At 51.3% G+C, this 19815-nt stretch overlaps 1 protein-coding gene across 2 annotated transcripts; it reads left to right on the top strand.

Annotated features, from left to right (window-relative positions):
- The first annotated feature begins 110 nt into the window (after positions 1 to 110).
- On the top strand, positions 111 to 18969 carry ASL (argininosuccinate lyase). Of its 2 annotated transcripts, none has more exons than XM_036766954.1 (17): positions 111 to 172; positions 494 to 552; positions 6489 to 6683; positions 8176 to 8259; positions 8842 to 8898; positions 9044 to 9141; positions 10647 to 10724; positions 10882 to 10959; positions 11693 to 11745; positions 12705 to 12767; positions 13050 to 13164; positions 13693 to 13777; positions 13961 to 14020; positions 15692 to 15775; positions 16445 to 16525; positions 16713 to 16819; positions 18221 to 18969. In XM_036766954.1, the coding sequence occupies exons 2-17, from the start codon at positions 541 to 543 to the stop codon at positions 18363 to 18365; spliced, it is 1395 nt and encodes a 464-aa protein (XP_036622849.1). In that variant the 5' UTR covers positions 111 to 172; positions 494 to 540; the 3' UTR covers positions 18366 to 18969. The 2 variants fall into 2 exon arrangements, with proteins under 2 accessions (XP_036622849.1, XP_036622850.1); XM_036766955.1 differs by lacking the exon at positions 111 to 172 and adding an exon at positions 266 to 353.
- The last annotated feature ends 846 nt before the right edge of the window (positions 18970 to 19815 follow it).

Here is a 19815-nt window from a genome sequence, read left to right as displayed (position 1 = left end):
ACTGGAAGGGCAGGTAAAGCCGCTGGCCCCACCTCCACGAAGTGAAGGCCTTGATTGGTGCAGCGCCCAGAGGAGGCGGGGCCTGGCAGCGGGGACCCGGTGACGTCGTCCTCCCGGGGAAGGAAAAGCCTTGGCTGAGGGTCTGGACTCTAGGCAGAAGCTGTTGCATCAGGTGAGTCCACACTCCTGTCGGCGCCCTCCTGGAAAGGGGTGTGAGCGGGGCAGCAGCGTGATCCCCTACCCTGTGCTGGCTCGCCTGGCTGGAGCTCGGGGCTCCCGAGTGGCCAGGGGACAAGAGCCCGGAGGGCAGCCACGTCCTGCCCTGGGCACAGGGTGGACAGTGGAATTCCAGGGTGGGGACAGCGGCCATGTCCCTGTTGTGGGCACGGGGTGGATGATCGATTGCAAAGCGAGTGGCTGGGATCCTCCTTTGGGCATGGGGGGCGGCGCTGCCGGGACAACTAACCCACGCCATCCCTGTCATACTTTCCAGATTATCCAAGGTCTGAGATCAGCCAAGGGGAAAAGGACTTGTCCAAAATGGCCTCGGAGGTGAGCCCTCTCTCTACTTCATCTAAGATACCTCTAGCTCCTCCCGGCGCTCCATCCCCTCCACCCCCGAAGAGGGTTGGGGCAAAGGCTCCCCTTGTCCCTAAACTTCTAGGAAAATGCCGATGATCACTTTAGAATCAGTTGGGGAGGGGGGGAGGGGGAAGGGCACCGATAGCAAGAGAGGCGAGTGAGAGGAGATGGCCCTTTCTTCTCGCCTCCTGTCCCTAGCCCCATCCTCACCCACCTTCCCTCCCCTTCCAGATCACAATGCGATGCCTTTATTCCTGAGGTCTGGCAAAGCAGCGGCCACCTTACTCCTTCCCTCCTTCCTTCTCTCCTGTTGATTCCCTACCCTATATTCTTCCTTGCTAAAAGATGACCAACTCTTATGTGGAAACTCTCACAATATCCCTCTTGGGGAATGGAGCGAGCCCTGGCGTTGCTAACACTGTCCCTCTCTACATCATGCTTTGCTCTTGTACCATATTGCCCAGATCTTGTGGCCCTGATTCCTAATGGAGCCTGGAGATCCCACATTTCAAAAATTGTCTTCAGAATGGCTCTCTGGGGGATGGGGAGGGACAGAGGGAGTAGGAGGAAATAGCACAAAGCATTAAAGATTAACCATGCCTGCCCTCCGCCTCTCCCCATAGTAGCTGAAAGAGCCCTGGCTTCGTTTCCGTTACTTACTTACCTGTGTGACCTTGGACAAGTCACTTCTCCCTAAGCCCTCTGCAAAATGAGAGGGTGGACTAGCTGGCCTTTGAGGTCACTTGTAGCTCTAAATCTGTCATCTGATCACCTGGGTTCAAACACTGGCTCACCGGTCACATTGGACAAACCCCCTATCCTGCCCCAGCCTCAGTCAGATGAGGGGCTTCTCCTTGCGTGATTTCTCAATCCCATGATGCTTTTCCGCCTCCTCTTTTCATGCCACATTGGATACACAGGCCCTTCAATGCCTTTTCAGGGTTGCTTATTCAAGGACTGAGACTTTCTTTGGCCCCAGACCCCTAAAGTTTTTCTGACCTTCTAAATCCACCTAGCCTTGCTAAGTTTTAAGGAAAGCCAATGAGGAGGGAGGGTGGGGAGGGAGTTGTTCCAAAGCATCCACTAGGAGCAAAGTGCAAAGTGGGGTGAGGAAAGAGGGGGAGGGTTGGGGTGGGGGCAGTCAGTAGATGAAGCAGAAACAACACAGACCAGATCGTTGTCTTAATTCATTCTGCAGCCTGACGGCCAGGGACTGGGAGGTGAGGCTCCTGTGTCCTATTCCTGGACATCAGGGGCATGAGTCTAAGGCAGATGACCTGACCTCCTTTGCCTTATCTGTCAAATAGCTGGCTGCTTCTGTTGGGTCTGTTGGGACCACCGAGGTCCTGATCCCTCTGGACTTTGAACCCTTGGGATGAAAGGTGCCATTTGCTATTTATGTGCTGTGTATCCCAGGGTGGTACAACCCACAGTGCCTGGGAGTCAAACGACCCAGCTCTGCTCTTTTGGACAAGTCAGCTAATATCTTCAAACCTCAGTTTCCTCACCTCTAAAATGGGGATGATGATGATGATGATGACCCTTGCCCTGCCAACCACCCTGGGTTATTGTGAAGACCAAACAAACTAATCAAAACACTTTGGGAAGTTAATGAAATGATGCAAATGATTCTTATCCCACCCACATGGTAGCTCAGAATCTTCCTTGGGCTGTTATTTCAGTACTGGGAGGGGACAGAAAGCAAACCACCTTCCTGGTTCCTCTTTGGCACATGCCTGGCACAGCCTGGAAAGAGCCCTACGCTGGAGTCAGTGAACCTGGGTTCAAATCCAGCTGTGACTCTTCTTAGCGCTGTGACCTTAAACAAGTCACTTGGCCTCCATTTTAAATGAAGAAGGGAAAGGGGCTGGATCAGGGTTTTTAAGCTTGGGATCCAGGGATGGATAGATGTGGATGGCTAAAAATAATACATCTTTATTTTCACTAGCTTTTGTTTCCTTTGTAATCTTAGGCGTTTTATGTTGTGTATTTATAAACGTGATTCTGAGAAGGGGCCCTAGGCTTCCCCAGCCTGACTGCCCAAGGGGCCCAGACATAAAAATGTGAAGAATCTGGGGACTCAGTGATTTCTAAGGCTCCGCCCACTTCTAGCATCCATGATGCTCTTTTCATGCCCTGAATGAAAGCCATAGGATCATAGAGACAAAGGAGGAAGGGACCTTAGGAGCTCAACCTCCTCATTTGGTCGATGAGGAGGCTATGGGCCCAGTGAGGCAGTAGCCAGGCCAAGGTTTCCAAGGCAGGACCCAGAGTCTTCCTGTAGGTTGTCCAAATGCAGGGCTCAGGGTAATACAAGTAGTGTCCGAGTTCAGATTTGAACTCACTTCTTCCTGACTCCAGGGCCAGTTCGCTATCCATGGTACCACCTAGCTGCCCCTAGGGCCCTTTCTTCTGAACCATACTGTCATGGCACCTTCCCCTGGCAGGATTGCCACTTGGCTACCCGGTCTTTAAGAACGCGCTGTTCCTTCCCCCATCTCTGGCACACCACCAGCCTCACCAGCCTGGAAATAGTGGGATTGTCCCACCGAGAGATGCCAAAGGTTTCTGAGAGGTTTGCAGTCTTGCCTTCAGCCTGACTTGGACACCCAGGGCTGACTGGGAGCCCAGAGCTAATTGACTTGCTTTTGAACTCAGAGACACTTAAATTGTTGTTAGTACCAGCAGCAGCCCTGGGCTAGGGTTGGGGTGAGTCATTTGGGAGGAAGTGGTGCCAATGGCACTAGCCAGATTTCAGTCCCCGATAACAATCCTGGTACTACTACTAATTATTATGATTAATTATTATCGTTACGCATTTCTATGATGCTTTAAGGTTTTAGATTCAAAACAGCAAGCACAAAAGAGACCCTGCCTTCAAAGAACTTATATTCCAGTGGGGGAAGGAAGGTACAGAGTAAGGTTAAGACTGAAAGGAGAGAGATGGGTGAGGACAACTAAAGATCTGGAGAAACGGAGGCAGGGATTCATAGCCGATCACGTCAGTCTTCTTAACAAGCTCAGGTTCTGGCTGGGTTCAAATCCCATTTGTGCCAAAGTCAGATAGAAATGGGGGCCACTAAATGATACATAAATAACCCTGAAGGGGCGTGTTGAAACCACAGAAAACCACATATGAACATTATCCACGTTTCACTATATTTTTATTTATTTCATCAAATATTTCCCAATTATATTTTAATCTGATTCAGCTCCAGGTGTGTTTGAGGTAATTCTCTAAGCCTCTCAGTTACTGAAAAGCTGCTGATCTGCATTGGCGGAGGGAGTTTCCTCACCTAGGACTTCCCTATTCCAATAAAATCACAGGGCCAGTTCTTATCCTTAAGGTAGAGGAAGAGGCTCTTTCTTTAAAATAGGAGGCAGTTATGGTACAGTGGAAGGAGTGCTGTCTGTGGAGTCAGGACCTGGGTTCAAATTCTGCCTCTGATGCTTATTACATGCCCCACAAGTCACTTGAATGCTCTCCTGCTCAGTCTTCTCACCTGTGAAAAGGGATGGTTAGATGAGATGGCTTATAAGGTCCCTTCTAGCTCTAGGGTTATGAACTTGGGACAGGAAGTCTGGTCTCTGGTCCCTTTTGAATCTCCTGTGAAGTAGGTAACATAAAAGGTTGTCATGCCCATTTTACAGGTGGGTAACCTGCATCGTGTTATCTACCGAAGGTACACAGCTAGGATGGTTGAGAAAGAACCAGACTTGAACCCAGCTCTCTTCCCACAGTTCCATCTCAGGCAGAAGGGCTGGTCCCGCTCCCTGGTCCTCAGACTTTCACTGAGCGTAGCTGTGCCCCTCCAAGGGCACTGGGTTTGGAAAATGAGCAAGGTCTGGGACAAACACAGAACCCAGGGGCCTGGCTGCCTCCCTGTATCTTGATTGGCTATGTGGTCACTCAGAACTTTGACCCCAGAAGGTCAGGGCTGGGGTGCCCTGCAGTATTTGCCTTTGCACATCCACAAATGGAGAAATAAGGAGTGGTGTGGGGCCTGAGGGAGAGAGGATAGGACGAGCTGGCCTCCCTCCCCGGGCCTCAGATCCTCTGTAAAATAAGGGGGCTGCACTGGGTGGTCTCTGAGGTCCCTTTCAGCTCTGAAGCCTGTGTTCCCAGAAGCCGGAGGCCACCTGTCAGGGGCCTGAAGCATGGGGTCCTACATTTAGAACTGGGAAGGATATCAGAAACCAGCTAGTCTGGCTCCTGTATTTTAGAGATGAGGGAACTGAGTCATGGAGAAGTTGTTAAAGGACTTACTCAGGGTCATACAGCTGGTGCTGAAGCCTGGGGGAGGAGATGGAGGGGCTGGTGTCAGCTCGGAAGCCCGGGGGCAGCGTCCTCTGGATCACCCAACAGTCCTGTTTATATCAGAACCGTTGGCCAGCTAGGAGGCTAAGCTCAGTCCTGGAGGAAAGAGAATTTCTAGATAGGCCCCTTCTGCCAAAACAAGTCCCAAGCAGATTCAAACTTGGGCCTTCCTGACCCTATCCATCTTGATTGTCATAGGCTGCCTGGGTGATCTCAAGCACTTGACCTATCTTCTCTAGGCCTCTGTTTTTGCATCTGGAAAATGGGGACAACCATACATCCTCTGCCTATCTCTGGGAATTGTGAGGACCAGAGAGAGAAATGATGTGAAAGCTCTTTGGAAGAGAGGGCCCAAGTGCTCTGCAAATAGCAAATGAACAAGTCAAGTCAACCAGCATTTATTAGCCTCTTACTGTGTGCAGAGCATTGTGCTAGGCCATGGGGAAGCAAAGAAAGACAAAAATCATCCCTGTCCTCCAGGAGCTTATGGTCTATCGGGGAGACAACATGCATATAGTAGGGATCTGTGTCTGACTCTTCCTGATCCAGTGGACCATAACACACTAATACTGGCCATAGGGTTTTCTGGGCAAAGATACTGGATTGGTTTGCCATTTCCTCCTTCGGTAGATTAAGACAAACAGGGTAAAGTGACTTGCCCAGGGTCACACAGCTAGCAAGTGTCTGAGGCTGGATTTGAACCCAGGTCTTTGCAACTCCAGGCCCAGTACTCTATCCACTGAGGCACCCAGCTGCCTCAGCAGCTGTCTGTCTGTCTGTCTATCCATCTCTCTCTCTATCCATCTATCTATCTGCACAAGGTCAATTGGAGGCAATTGCATCAGGAAGAATGAAGATGGAATAATTAAGATGCATAATTAAGATAGAATTAAGGAGGAATGAGTAAAGGCTTCTTCTAGAAGGTGCAGTTTGAGCTGGGTGTTGAAGGAAGCCTGGAAAGCCAGGCGGGGATGAGAGATATTTCCAAGGCCTGGGGTCAGGAACAGGGAAGGCTGGAAAGGTAGGAGGGGCTTTAAAAGTCAGCGGATTTTATGTGTGATCCCAGAGGTAATAGGGAGCCATTGGGGTTTATTGAGTAGATTTGGATTCCAGTGCTGGCTTTTGAAGACCTCGTGTTCCCCAGCACTTCCCCATAGTGTCTGCTGACACATAGTAAGGGCTAAATAAATGACTGTTGGCAAATTAATTGGTGTCCCCTGATAGGGCAGCTGATCAGAGACAAATCTAGGAGGTATGTCTGAGCTCTCTCTCACACCTAGGTGTCAGGGACTCCCATCAGAAATCTTTTCCGGCCCACCCTGTCCGGGCAACACGCCACGGACCGGCGCTAAGCCTTCCTTTCAAACTTAGCTGCCCAGCATTCTGGGCACTGCTGTCTGCTAGGGGGCAGCTAGCCTCTGTAATTGGTGGGGAAATGGCGCATGAGAACCTGGAGCTGCCGCCCCACCCACAAGGGTGCCTTTCCACCCCTCGCTGGGAGAGTCGTGAGCCCTGCGGCTGGGCTTTCTCCCGGGCCACTGCCAGGATCCTCCACATGCTAACTGCGCCCCCTTCTCTTCCGGTCCAGAGTGGGAAGCTGTGGGGCGGCCGGTTCGTGGGCTCCATCGACCCCATCATGGAGAAATTCAACTCGTCCCTCGCCTATGACCAGCGCATGTGGGAGGCCGATATCCAGGGCAGCAGGGCCTACAGCAAAGGGCTGGAGAAAGCCGGGCTCCTCACCAAAGAGGAGCTGGACAAGATCCTCCGCGGCCTGGACGAGGTACCCGTTGGCTGCGCCTTCCCTGTACACCTCAATGGCTCCCATCACTTCCATTCCTCTCCCTAGAGGGACAGTGACCACCCCGTGGATAGGTATTCTCCAGTTACCTAAATTCGGCAGTATTCAACCATGATTGGTGTAATGCCAGCCTTAGGGATGGGCTGTCCAAGGTTCAAGTCTCCCCACTGACCCCACTGGCTGCGTGACTCTAAATAACCCCCAGCCTCTCAATGCCCCCCAAGCTCTCTTAAGACTAGAAAGTGTACTCAAGGGGGTATCTTAGCCTACAGGAAAGTAGGGGGGAAGAGGAAGGGGTGGGGATGATAGAAGGGAGGACAGACTGGGGGAGGGGGTAGTCAGAAGCAAACACTTTTGAAAAGGGACAGGGTCGAAGGAGAAAATTGAATAAATGGGGGATGGGATAGGATGGAGGGAAATAGTTAGTCTTTCACAACATGACTGTTATGGAAGGGTTTTGCATAACAAATACACGTATAATCTATATTAAATTGCTTGCCTTTTCAAGGGGTGGTGGGTGGGGAGGGAAGAAGGGAGAGAATTTGGAACTCAAAGTTCTAAAAACAAAATGTTAAAAACTGTTTTTAAAGGCAACTGGCAAATAAGATATGCAGGCAATGGGGTATAGAAATCTATGTAGCCCTATAAGAAAGTAAGGGGAAAGGGGATGGGGTGGGGGGTGGGGAGAGTGAGGTGACAGAAGGGAGGGCAGAATGGGGAAAGGGGCAATCAGAATACACGCCATCTTGCGGGGGGAGAGATGGGGAGAAAATTTGTAACTCAACATCTTGTGGAAATCAATGTTGAAAACTAAAAATAAATTTAAAAAAAATTTTTAAAAAGACTAGAAAGTGTAGAGTAGGTGCTGATCTGCATTGGGGGATGGGGTTTCCTCACCAGGGACCTCCTTAGCTGGTGAAATCACAGGTCCATCCAGACCAGAAATGACTATATATATATATATATATATATATATATATATATATATATATATATGTGATATGCTTATGAGACAGTGTGATGTGATGTGGCGGAAAAAATGCTGAACGTGTTACAGAAATGTCAGTTATCTTCACATGGTTAATACCATTAACACCCGTGGCGTAAGCCTGTGCTAAAGATGCTCTGGATTTTGAGGGGTTACCCCAAGGATGGGAGTTGCCCAGTGGGAGCTCCCCTTCAGGTACAGCCAGTGTCTCTGGGGGGATCTGAGGGAGGATCCAATTCGATCCAATCCAAGGAGCATTTATTAAATGCCTACTGCGTGCTGTTTGTGAAGATGCCAAGACACCCCCCTCTCTCGCTTACAGGGAGTATGTCCAGTAAACAGATGGTAATGGGAGGACAGAGGGAGCTCTCCCCGGGAAAGGCTGAGGGTGGGATCTGGGCATCACCTCCAGGCTTTCCCGTCCCACTGAGGTATCAGCCGTCTGGGGCACCCCCTTGACTCCAGGGCTGGCTGTTGTGGATGCAGGTAGCTGAGGAATGGGCCAAAGGCACCTTTGTACAGAACCCCAATGATGAGGACATCCACACGGCCAATGAACGCAGGCTGAAGGTACGGGCCAAACCCACTCCCCCCTTCCTTTGCTCCCTCCTTCCCTTTACCAATCAAGCATTTATTAAGCACTTGCTAAACCAAGCCCCATGCCAGGGGCTGAGGCTACAGAGACAGAAAGGAAGCATTCCCTGGCCTCAGGGAACTTATGTTCTATTAGGGGAGACTACAGGTGTATAAATCAGTATATACCAAGGCAGATGGGGAGGCCAGTAGCCTCTGGGGGAAGCCTGACTCCCTTTCATTCCCTCATGTCCAAGGCCTCCCTGGGCACAAGAGGCCGTCCTCCTGTTCCAACTTGGGATGGAGCTGGGAGGGACCCGAGACTGCATTGGAAGGGGCCCCTGCTAGAAAGAGTGGGACAATGCGGGGTGGGGGGGAGGTCTGCTCACCCACCAAGAAGAAGTAGAACAGAGCCTGGCTGGGCAGTGGGGACTCAGGGGACTCAGGCATGACCCTGGGTGAAAGGGGTCCTTGGGGGCCCAAATGCTGGGGAGAAAGCCCGTTCTGGGCCTGGCAGGCTCAGGTGGGAATCAGTGACTGTTCACACAACCTCGGGGCCTGTCCCCCATCCCTTCACAGGAGCTTATCGGGGAGACAGCAGGGAAGTTGCACACTGGACGCAGCCGGAATGACCAGGTACGACCCCAGTGCTGCCAAGCATGATGGCCTGGCTCTCACCCAACCTCCGATCCATCCCTCGCCATCTGGGGGTCCCTGGCTCTCCAGCTGCACAGGGCCTGGACCCCCATGTTTCTGAGAGCCTGCCCCTCCCCTCTGGCAGGTGGTCACTGACTTGAGGCTCTGGATGCGAAGGTCATGCTCCACGCTGTCATCCCACCTCCGGACGCTCCTCACAACCATGGTGGAGCGGGCTGAAGCGTGAGTCCCCCCCCATACGATCCCAGAACCACACAGAGGCTGAGCCCCAAGGGGCTGTTGACATCAACCCTGGCTTTTGACCGCAGAGAGGACTGATGTCCAGAGAGGGAAGATCTTGAGATTGCTGAGACCGGGAGGGTGGGAGGGAATCTTGGGCTATCCTTGAGGTCAATCAAACAATCAACCAAAATTTATTAAGCTCCTATTACTAGAGACAGGTGGTATTGTGGAAAAACGATTTCCTTGGGAGATAGAGGATCTGAGTGTGAATCCTGCCTTGTCCGTCACCACCTGTGTGACCTTACCCTCTGGGCCTCAGTTCCCCAATCTCTAAAGTGAGGAGGTTGGACTCAATACCTCGATCTAGGTCAATATTGGACTCAATACCTAGGTCTAATTCTGTGAGCCTATGACACGGGTATTTGCTTGAAGGCATCCCCCAACTCCTTTCCTTTGAGGCAAACTTTTGTAGGTTACTTTTGGTAGGGGGCAGGAAAGAGGGGTGCCCTGTGACAGGAGGCCTGGGCGAGTAACTCCCCGCACATTAGGACTGAGGCCTGGCTGGGAATCGGGAGGCCCTGGAGATGCTGGCTCCCTCGGAACTGCTCCCCCTACCCTGGAGGAGTCAGGGGTTCAGGGCCACCTGCAAGGTGGCAAGGGAGGGGAGCAGTGGAGCTTCATCTCCTTCCAGTCTCACAGGACCGGATTGGTGGCAGGGTGAGCGGAAAGGAGTACATAGAGAAGAAATGCTAGACATGGATCCACTTTTAGCAAACTGAGACCCAGAGTCCACTGGGCTGAGGACAGAGAGGGCAAAGGTCCATTGCCTGGCCAGCAGTGGGGGCCTCCTGTTTAATGTTTAAGTATCTCCCCCTCCCCCCGCTGTCCTGGGAACACAAGCCAGGGGGAGGGCTAGGTCAGGGATGCTAGTCCTAGCTTTGGGCATAACCCCAAGGGGATCAAGGGGGCCAGCTTTCCTGGTCAGTCAACAGTCAACAAGCGAAGCATTGATCAAGCACCTACTATGTGCCACTGTGTCAGACACTGAGGATATTTAAAAAAAAAGGCAAAAACATGGTCCCTAGGCAATGTGCAAAATATTCTGCACATAAAGGAAATACAGAGTAAATGTCATGTCATCTCAGAGAGAAGAGACTAGCAGGGGGACAGGAAAGGCCTCCTGCAGAAGGTGTGACTGGAGCTCAGTCCTGAAGCCAGGGGGTACAAGGGAGAGATCTGTAGGTATGGGGGACGGCCATTGCAAAGGTGTGGAGGTGGGAGATGAAGGGTTGGGTTAACAAGTAGACCAGTGTGCATTCAAAAAGACAGGATGGAGACAGGCTGTGAGGGCCAGAAGCACCCCCAGGACACAGCCACATTCTCGTTTGGTCCCAGGCAGCCCCACTGAACAGCCCTTGTTCCCATATTGGCACAACCCAGTGGGGTAGAGAGTATGATTAGTACACTAAGGCTGTATTAGTGGCCCCTCTTTGGTCCTGCCCTAGGGAGAAAGACGTGCTCTTCCCAGGCTACACCCACCTACAGAGGGCTCAGCCCATCCGCTGGAGCCACTGGATCTTGAGGTAAGGGCCGGCGCCCCTGGAGGGAGCCTCTGGCCTGTGGGGAGGGTGCCCCAAATCCTCTTCTCCGCTTCAAGCCTGGCCTTCGGGAGGTTGGGGCCAGGCTGCCGGAGGAGCCCCAAATCTTCTCCTACATCGACTTTTCTTCTGTCCCCGACAGTCACACCGTTGCCTTGTCCCGAGACCTAGAGCGTCTGCTGGAGGTGAGGAAAAGGATTGACGTGCTACCCCTGGGGAGGTAAGTGAAGGACGGGGCAGAAGGGAAGAAGGGACAGCTCTTGACACAATGTTCTCATCCCGAGACACTCACCATGAGACTTGTCCAAGATGACCCAGTTCTAGGGGCAAAGCCAGGACTAGAACCGGGTTGTCCTGCCTGCAGGGGGGGCCAGGTTGTCGGCCTTTATTGGCTTATGGGCTGGTCTGGAAGTTTCCTGGGAAAGATGCTTTGGAGCCAAGAGTAAAAAAATGACAGGGAGGTGGGAGTGGGAACAGCTGGTGACCAGGGCTTTCCAAAGAAAAAAGCCCGACCGTCTCCTTCCTGGGGCGAGGAAGGAATTTCCCCAATTTCTCTTCACGTCTGATGGGGCAGGGAATGGCCTCCCCTTTGCTGAGCTGAGTTCTGGGGGCCTGTGAGGGGATGAAGCATACAGGATTGTTAGGGGGTGAGTACAAGTAGTGGAGAGAGAGAATGGTTTCACAGGCCCCTGGGCCATCAGAAAGGGCCTTGGACTTAGTCAGGAGGCCTCAGGTTCAAATCCTACCCAAGGCCCTTGCTTGTTGTGTGCATTTGGGCCAGTCACTCCTCTGCACCTCTGCTAACTCGTCTATAAAATGGGCGCACATATTACTTACCTGATAGGCTTGAGAAGAACCGCTCTGGAAATCTTAAAGGCTCTAGGGATGTATTGTTAACTAGCGTTTTCCCATGTTTTACTTCCTTCTTCCCCTCTCCCTGCCATATCCTCCAGTGGGGCCATTGCTGGCAACCCCTTGGGAGTGGATAGGGAGCTGCTCCGAAAAGGTAAGCCCTGCCTCAGGGGAGGAGGCATCCCCTCCTCTCTCCAAGCCCTTCAGGCCCCCATCTCCTCTTCCTAGACCCACAGCTCTGGATCCAGAAGGAACCCCAGAGGGCCTTGGGACAGAGGGGTCCCCTAGAGGGGACCCCTACACTTTGGGTCACAAGAGTCTTCCAAGGCCATCTACCCAAGCTGTCCAGAGGCCAAAGGCCACGAGGCAGGATTCCAACCTCAGCCCTGGGCTTCCAGCTCCAGGGCTCCTCCAGTGAGGCCAATGTGGGAAGGGGAAGGCCCAGGGCCATCCCCCAAGGTCACAAGGCAGGAATCCAACCTCAGTCCTGGGCTTCCAGCTCCAGGGCTCCTCCCATGGGGCCATGCTGTCTCCTGGAACGTTGGAGTCAGCCCTCAGAGTGGTTCTTAGCCTTTTAGGGTCATCACTCCCTTTAGTAGTCCAGGTGAAGCCTATGGATCTCTTTTTTAAATGCATAAAATAAAATACGTAATATTACAAAGAAAACCAAAGATTAACAGAAAATAAAAATCAATTTTTAATATAACTTATATAAACATAAGATTACAAGGGAAACCAGGAGTTAGTGAAAATAAAGATGTCGATTTGTTTCCCATTCAAGTTCATCTGTCCATAAGGTCCATGGACCCCTTAGGTTAAGAATCACAGATCTAGTTCAACCCCTCCATTTGACAAAGGAGGAAGCTGCAGCCCAGAGAGGAGAATTCACTTGCATGAGGTCACACAGTCTGGGGCCAGGATCCCGCCTAGGCCCCAGACCAATCTGTCCTTCTGAGCTGAATGGCAGATTCTCTGTCTCCCATCCCCCACCCTACCCTGCCCCATGAAAGCTGCCTTGGGGATTTTGTTAACTACCACACTGGGGATGCTGCACGCCCTCCCCAGGACTAGGGAAGCCCCTCATTCCCCTGTGGATTTGTTCCTGCCCCTCAGAGTTGAATTTCAGCGCGATCACCCTCAATAGCATGGATGCCACAAGCGAGAGAGACTTTGTGGGTGAGTTTAGCTCCCCTGGTCCCTTTTCCTTGGGCCTGGAACTCCCTCCCCCCAGCTTCTCTTCCTTCTCGTTTCTCCACCAATTCCTGTTTCACCAGTGGTTCCCCCCCCACCACTCCCCCTCCCCTCGACCTTTCCCTAAATCCCAGGGATTCCTCCATGTGTTCCAGGGGTCCTGGGTATGTCCCACCATGGGTAGGCAGGTGTCTGGTAGGCTGGGGTGGGCAACACCTCAGGATGACCCAACCCAAGACATTCTTCTTTTTACCTGTACCCCAAAAGCTGAGTTCCTCTTCTGGGGCTCTCTGTGCATGACGCACCTCAGCAAGATGGCGGAAGACCTGATCATTTATGGCACCAAGGAATTTAGCTTCGTACAGCTATCCGATGCCTACAGGTATGGGTGAGGGCTGCCCCCTGATGCCCTGCTGTCCCCTACCTGTTCTCTGACCTTCTCCCATGATGGCCAACTAGGCCATGCTGACCTGGACAGCAGAGCCTCTGGATTCTCCCCACGTGGGCTCCCTCAGCTTCCTCCCCATGATAACCAGGCTTTGGCCTGACTGGGATCACAGAACCCAGATCGAGAGCTGGGAGAGGCCTCAGAGGCCAAACCCCTTACATAACTGGGGATCAAGAGGGTTAAATAACTAACCCAAAGTCACACCAATTAGGCCATAGATAGAGAACTGGAAAGGATCTCAGAGGCCTTCTAGACCAAGACCTTCCTTTTAAAGAGAAGGAAACTGAGTCCTAAGGAAATTAAGTGGCATGCCCAAAGTAGTAAATAACAGAGAGAGAATTTGAACCCAGGTCCCATGAATCCAAAGCAAGCTTTCTCTCCACTTTGATCTTACTGCTTCCCTCATTTGGGAGTCCTGTGGGATGGGGATCCTTGCCCCCTTTAAACATGTGGTTTCTGTAGCACCGGGAGCAGCTTGATGCCCCAAAAGAAGAACCCTGACAGCCTCGAGCTGATCCGGAGCAAAGCGGGGCGCGTGTTTGGCCGGGTGAGGAGCACTGGTGAAGAGGAGACTGGGGAGCGTGGATGGGCAGGGTGCTAGAGGGAGGGGGGGATCACCAAGGACATGGGGCAGGGTCCCCTAGCTCCCCCTCCCCTTCCACACCCAAGGCCTTGGCCCTGCCCTGGGGTCTAGGCCTCAAGTCTCACTCCCAGGTCTCCCATCATTCAGTGTGCTGGGCTCCTGATGACGCTGAAAGGGCTTCCAAGTACCTACAACAAAGACTTACAGGTATGGCTCCTCCTAGGACTGCTGACTAGTGATGGCAGGAGACTCTGACCTCCCTGAGGGCAGGGCTTGTGTTGGTGATGCAGTCAGCAGATAAACACTTATTAAATGCCTACTGTGAGCAGGGGATAAAAAGAAAGGAAAAGACAATCCCTGCCCTCAAGAAGCTCAGGGTAGGTGGAGACAACATCCAAACAACTACATACAAACAATCCACATGCAGGAGAGACTGGAAATCATCAGAAAAGAACTAAGGGGGATCTGGAAAGGGGTCGTGTAGAAGGGGGGATTTTAGCTGAGACTTGTAGGAAGCCTGGCACATAGTAGGTGCTTCATAAATGCTTGGTGATGGATTGACTGATAATGGCAGAGCCAGAATGGCCACCCCTGGGCTCTGAAGCCAAATTTATCTGCCTTTCCCATATACCAAGGTACCTCTATTGAGGGAGAAAACCCAGGGATTCAGGAATCCCGAAAGTAAAGTGCCCAGGGCAAGGTCGCCTGGAATGAATTTGTGGACCCAAGCTGTCTTTAAGTCAAGTTGCCAAAAGTTGATTGTTACGCTTTACAGCATACAAGAGTTGTTAGGGAAACTGCAAACTAAAAGGGGATATAAGTATATCTTATATAGGACATTTTGGGGTGAAACATGTGCCAAGTGTGTCAATTACTTGTTTTGGGGTGGGATTAGGGAGTGGTTAAGGAATGGTTCTTAAAGGAACATGCACAATTAGTATCTACTGCGCAGGCGTTTTACCCAGAATTCACTGGGAAATAGCCCAAAGCAGGGCTACAGGGAGGTGTGATTTTGTCCCTGAAATGTCAGTCACTAAGTCAAGTGACAGTCAGGGCTGACTGGAAATATCCAGGTTGCTTCCATCAAATGTCTGGTTAGACAAGATGAATATAAGGGAGTATACATTTGACTATGTCTAGGATACATATCAGGAAGGTCAGGAAGTAGTAAATATCGTTATGGCTCAGTGCACAGTCTCTTTGGGTGCTCCCTGACCCACACAGCTCAGACTCTCAGGTATTCAGGGCAGCACACCCAGTGCTTGCTCACGTGTGAATGGAAACATGTTTGCACAAATACCTCCCTGCTCACCTCTGTGTATAAGTTCCCTCCAGGAGCTAGGTGGCTCAGTGGTTAGAGCACCTGACCTGGAGTCAGGAAGACCTGAGTTCAAATCTAGACACAGATACTTCCTAGCTGTGTGACCCTGAGCTTAACCGCTGTTTGCCTCAGTTCCCTCAACTGTAAAATGGAGATGACATGGTCCCTACCCACAGAATTGTTCTGATGATCAAATGGGACAATATTTGAAAAGCATTTAGCATAATAGTACGTGTTGTATACATGCCTAATGCCTTTTCCCCTTACCCCGGGTTCACAGACTAGGAAAGCAGAGCTCTTCCTCTATAGCCAATAAAACCTCCCCTGCTTCCCCCAGGCTCTCCTGACTGGGTCTGGGGGTAAGGGACAGGGTGCTTCCCAGGCCCCTGGGGCCAATGTCATCTGTGGCTAGAGCCCCCGGGGAAGGGCTCCTACCACTAAGGGAGTATAACATTGAGAGATTGTGGGCAGGGGAAGGGAGAAGATTCAGAGAGAAACCCAGCTTGGGTGGGGGGCCTGCCTCCCTGCTAACATCTCTTCCCACCTCGGCCCCCCAGGAGGACAAAGAGGCCGTCTTTGAAGTCTTCGACACCATGAATTCTGTGCTGCAGGTGGCCACTGGCATCATCTCCACCATGAAGGCAAGAATCCCTCCTACACCATCACCCTTTCCATCGTCCAACCCTCCAACATCCTCTCTCCCCAAAGTTTCCCCCACTGCCTCCAAATCTGCCAGACACTTGGAGAGCCTGGGCAGGGCTAAGAGAATAAGGGGTCAGCAGAGAGGCCGGGGAAGATGGGTCCAGGCCAGAGGCCCAGAGGCTCAGGAGGAGCCCCAATGGGTTTGGAGTCCAAGGAATCCCCAGTTTGGAAGCAGGCTCAGCAGCTCATAACCTGTATGGCTTTGGACCAGTCACTTACCCTCTGGGGCCTCTGTTCCTCATCTGTAACATGAGGGGGTTGGTCAAGATGCCCTCTAAGGCCCCTTCCTCTCTAAGCCTATAAAAAGGTAGATTTTAAATTTAACAAGATTGACTTTTTAAAAAATATTTTTTATTTATTTCATTAAATATTTCCCAATTTCATTTTTTTTTAATTTTGAGTTCCAAATTCTCTCCCTCCCTCCTTCCTTGAGAAGGCAAGCAATTATTTTTGATATATTTGATATGTATGATCAAATTTGATAAATTTGAAGTCATGCAAAACACATTAAGATGACTTTTGTAAAACTGCTGTGTTTGCATGCATGCTCTTATAAATGTATTAATTGTTTGGTATTTTCAAAATGTGCTTCTCATATATTATTGCAGATCAACAAGGTGTGCATGGAGGAAGCCCTCAGCCCAGACATGCTCGCCACCGATCTTGCCTACTACCTTGTCAGAAAGGGGGTAAGAGGCCACGGACCCCAACGACATGGGGTGCAGAGGGTTGGACCTATGCCTGGCCCAGGAGCCTGGGGAGCCTCGGAGCCCAGGCTCCAGGCCGGGGGATTGAGGAAGCATCAGGGGTAGGAGGGAGATGTGGGAGGGAGGAGGGAAAGATGGCATCACACCCCTCCCTTTCCCTCTGGCCCAGATGCCATTCAGGCAGGCCCATGAGGCATCCGGAAAAGCTGTCTTCATGGCAGAGACCAAGAAGCTGGCCCTCAGCCAACTCTCTTTGACGGAACTGCAGACCATCAGGTAGGAAGCCCTTTCCCAAGGTCGCCCCAGCTGTGGCAAGCTCTCTACTCCTCTCTCCACTGAATTCAATAAGCATCCATTAGGCACCTACTATATGCGCATCCACACTGCTAAAGTCCTCCCCTAGTGCTCACCCTGGCAGGGAGGGCAGTGTGGGTTCTCACTGACTATGCCAGCAGAACCCAGGTCTGGCCAGCTCCAGAAAATCTACCTTTCTTGACAGAGAAGCAATGTTGCCAAGTTAAGAAAACAACACCAGCTCAGCTGACACCGGCAGGTTGTTTGTTTGTTTAACCCCATCAACTGTCAGAGGCCAAATGTAACACTTGTAGGGGCGGCAGTCGGCCACATGGAGACATTGCTCATGCCCGTGCCATACCAGATTCCTCTAATACTGAATCAATCGACAAATCTCTATTAAATGCCTACTCTGTGCCAACCACTGGGAAAAAAGAATTAATCCCTGGCCTCCAGGAGCTCACATTCTAGTAGGGAAAGGGGTACTATGGAGTCAGAGGACCTGAATTCAAATCTTACCGCCCCCTTACCCTCTGTGTAATCTTGGGCAAACCCTCTGCCTCACGGGGCTTCAGTTTACATGCGTGAAGCATTGTCTCAGGTGCCAGGGATCCGGGCACAAAAGTCAACCTAGATCCTGTCCTCAGGGACAATCTGGGAGAGGAGGAGAATGAAACACACAGGAATAATTAGCACCCAAGTCCGCAGATCCAGGCTAGAGAGGGCCTTCGAGGCTGCCCTCCCTCCACCTTTGCAGATGACAAGGCTGAGGCCCTGAAGGTTTTAGTGACTTGTTCCCTTCCATGGGGGAAAGGGAAAGAAAAAGCATTTCTCTGGCTTCTGCTACATGCCAGCCCTGTGCTAAGCAGGGAGGTGGGTGCTATTATGATCCCATTTCACAGGTGAGGAAACTGAGACAGAGAGGTAAGGGACCTGCCCATGGTCACACAGCTAGTGAGTGTCTGGGGTTGGAACTTAGGTCTTCCTGTGCCCAAGCCCAGTGCTCTATCCGCTGCACCACCAGCTGCCTCTGGGTGGCAAGTGTCAGAGACAGGATTCAAACCCAGGTCTTCAGACTCCAAGTCGAGGCCTCTTTCCATTGTTTCATGTCGCCTCCCTTGGAAATGGCCGGCTGCATCACAGAGGTCAAATAGAGTCAGGAAGGAAGCAACACCTTCTAGCCCGGGGCCATGTACAATCAGGGAAAATTTCCTGGAGGAGGAAGCATCTGAGCTTGGCCATGGGCAGAGTTTGAGTGGAGAATGAATGAGATGATTTCAGGGAGGCCGAGAATGGGAACCTTGCCTGGAATCTTCTGTGGGACAGGAGGGGAAGAGGGGCATCCCCTGTCCTCACACCTTCCGCTTCCTTCTTCCCTCGCAGCCCCCTGTTCTCCGGCGACGTGAGCCAAGTGTGGAACTATGCCAACAGCGTGGAGCAGTACAACGCCTTGGGTGGGACGGCCAAAAGCAGTGTGGACTGGCAGATTCAGCAGCTGAGAGACTTGCTGCGGACCCTGCCGCAATAGAGACCCCCCTACTCAGCCCCCTGCCCCTACCCACAGACTCCTGGGGGAATAAACCCCAGTGGGAAGATTGGGTGTTCATGTTCTGACTTAGCCATCATCCTGGTGAAGGCAGGAGACGTGGTGCGGCGGAGACAGCGTGGGCCTGGAGGCAAAGGAAACCCAAGTTCAAATCCTCCTTCAGATAGCTGGGACGTCCTGGCCAAGTGACTTAACCTCTCTGGGCCTCAGTTTCTTCATCTGTAAAAAGGAGGGGGGATTGGATCTCTCTTCTAGCTCTGAATCTACAGATATATTATAAAGCATTCCATGGGGCTGGGGCGCAGGGGTCCAGACCGGAAGGGGACAAAGGAAAAGAGAGATGGGAGGGGGAAGAGAGGGAAGGGACTCGGGTCCTAGTCTCTAGAGCATCACTGCCCTTGGCCCCTCTTCCCTGGGATTCTCAGTGACTCTCCTGGCTTCCTTTACTGCACTAGTCTAACTTTAGAAGGCCTGCATAGACCTCAGCCCCAAATCAGGCTGATCGAAAGCCCAGTGGGATCTGTAATCCCTGTGATTTTGTGGCGAGGCTCCCAGTGGATTCGTCAACAAGCTTCTGTCAAATGTCTCCTATTTGTTGGGGGCTGGGGATGGACAGAGTGGAACATTCCCTGCCCTGAGGTCGCTTACATTCTGTAGGGGGAGGGGAAGGGAACAACATTTATACATATGAGTATATACGAATATATATATATATACATATATATATATATACATTTAGATAGCTACATACATAGATATCAATATCTATATTATCTGTATGTATATAGGTGAATATCAATATTATATCTATGCCATATGTTATACATCGTATATACCATATATGATGCATAATTTATATTTGTCTACATACAGATGCACAGACATAATTGTATATATTTATACACATATATGCATATACCTTGTTGGTGTAATGGATAGACCATGGAGCCTGGAATCAGTCAGACCTGAGTTCAAATGTAGCCTCCAGCTCTTACTAGCTGTGTGACCCTGAAGAAGTCCCTTAAACTCTATTTGCCTCAGTTTCCTCACCAGTAAAATGGGGGTGATAATAGCTCTTAATCCCCTGGGTTGTTGGAAGGACCAAATGAGATAACATTAGTTTAGCACAGGACCTGGCACATGGTAAACATTATATTAATGTTAGCTATTGTTATGGGAATGCACAAAATAGATACAAGGTGATTGGGGGAGTAGGGAGAGGGTTGAAACAACCACGATCCAAAGGGCCTAGGTCAGCTTCGGGCAATTTCTCATGTCTTGCTTGCAGCCCCCACCCCACCCCCCAAAAAGAGGGGGGAAAGCTAGGGACACCTGTCCCCCACTCACAAAGTGAACAAAATTAGCAAAGTTTTTTTCAGAAGACCCAAGAAAACTCATAACATGATGGAGCTCTGTGCAAACAGAAGGCCCT

The sequence above is a fragment of the Trichosurus vulpecula genome, chromosome 7, assembly GCF_011100635.1.
Source record: "Trichosurus vulpecula isolate mTriVul1 chromosome 7, mTriVul1.pri, whole genome shotgun sequence".
Classification (NCBI taxonomy): Eukaryota; Metazoa; Chordata; class Mammalia; order Diprotodontia; family Phalangeridae; genus Trichosurus; species Trichosurus vulpecula.
The sequence above is the reverse complement of the archived record's forward strand: the minus strand, read 5'-3'. Positions and strand labels throughout refer to the sequence as shown.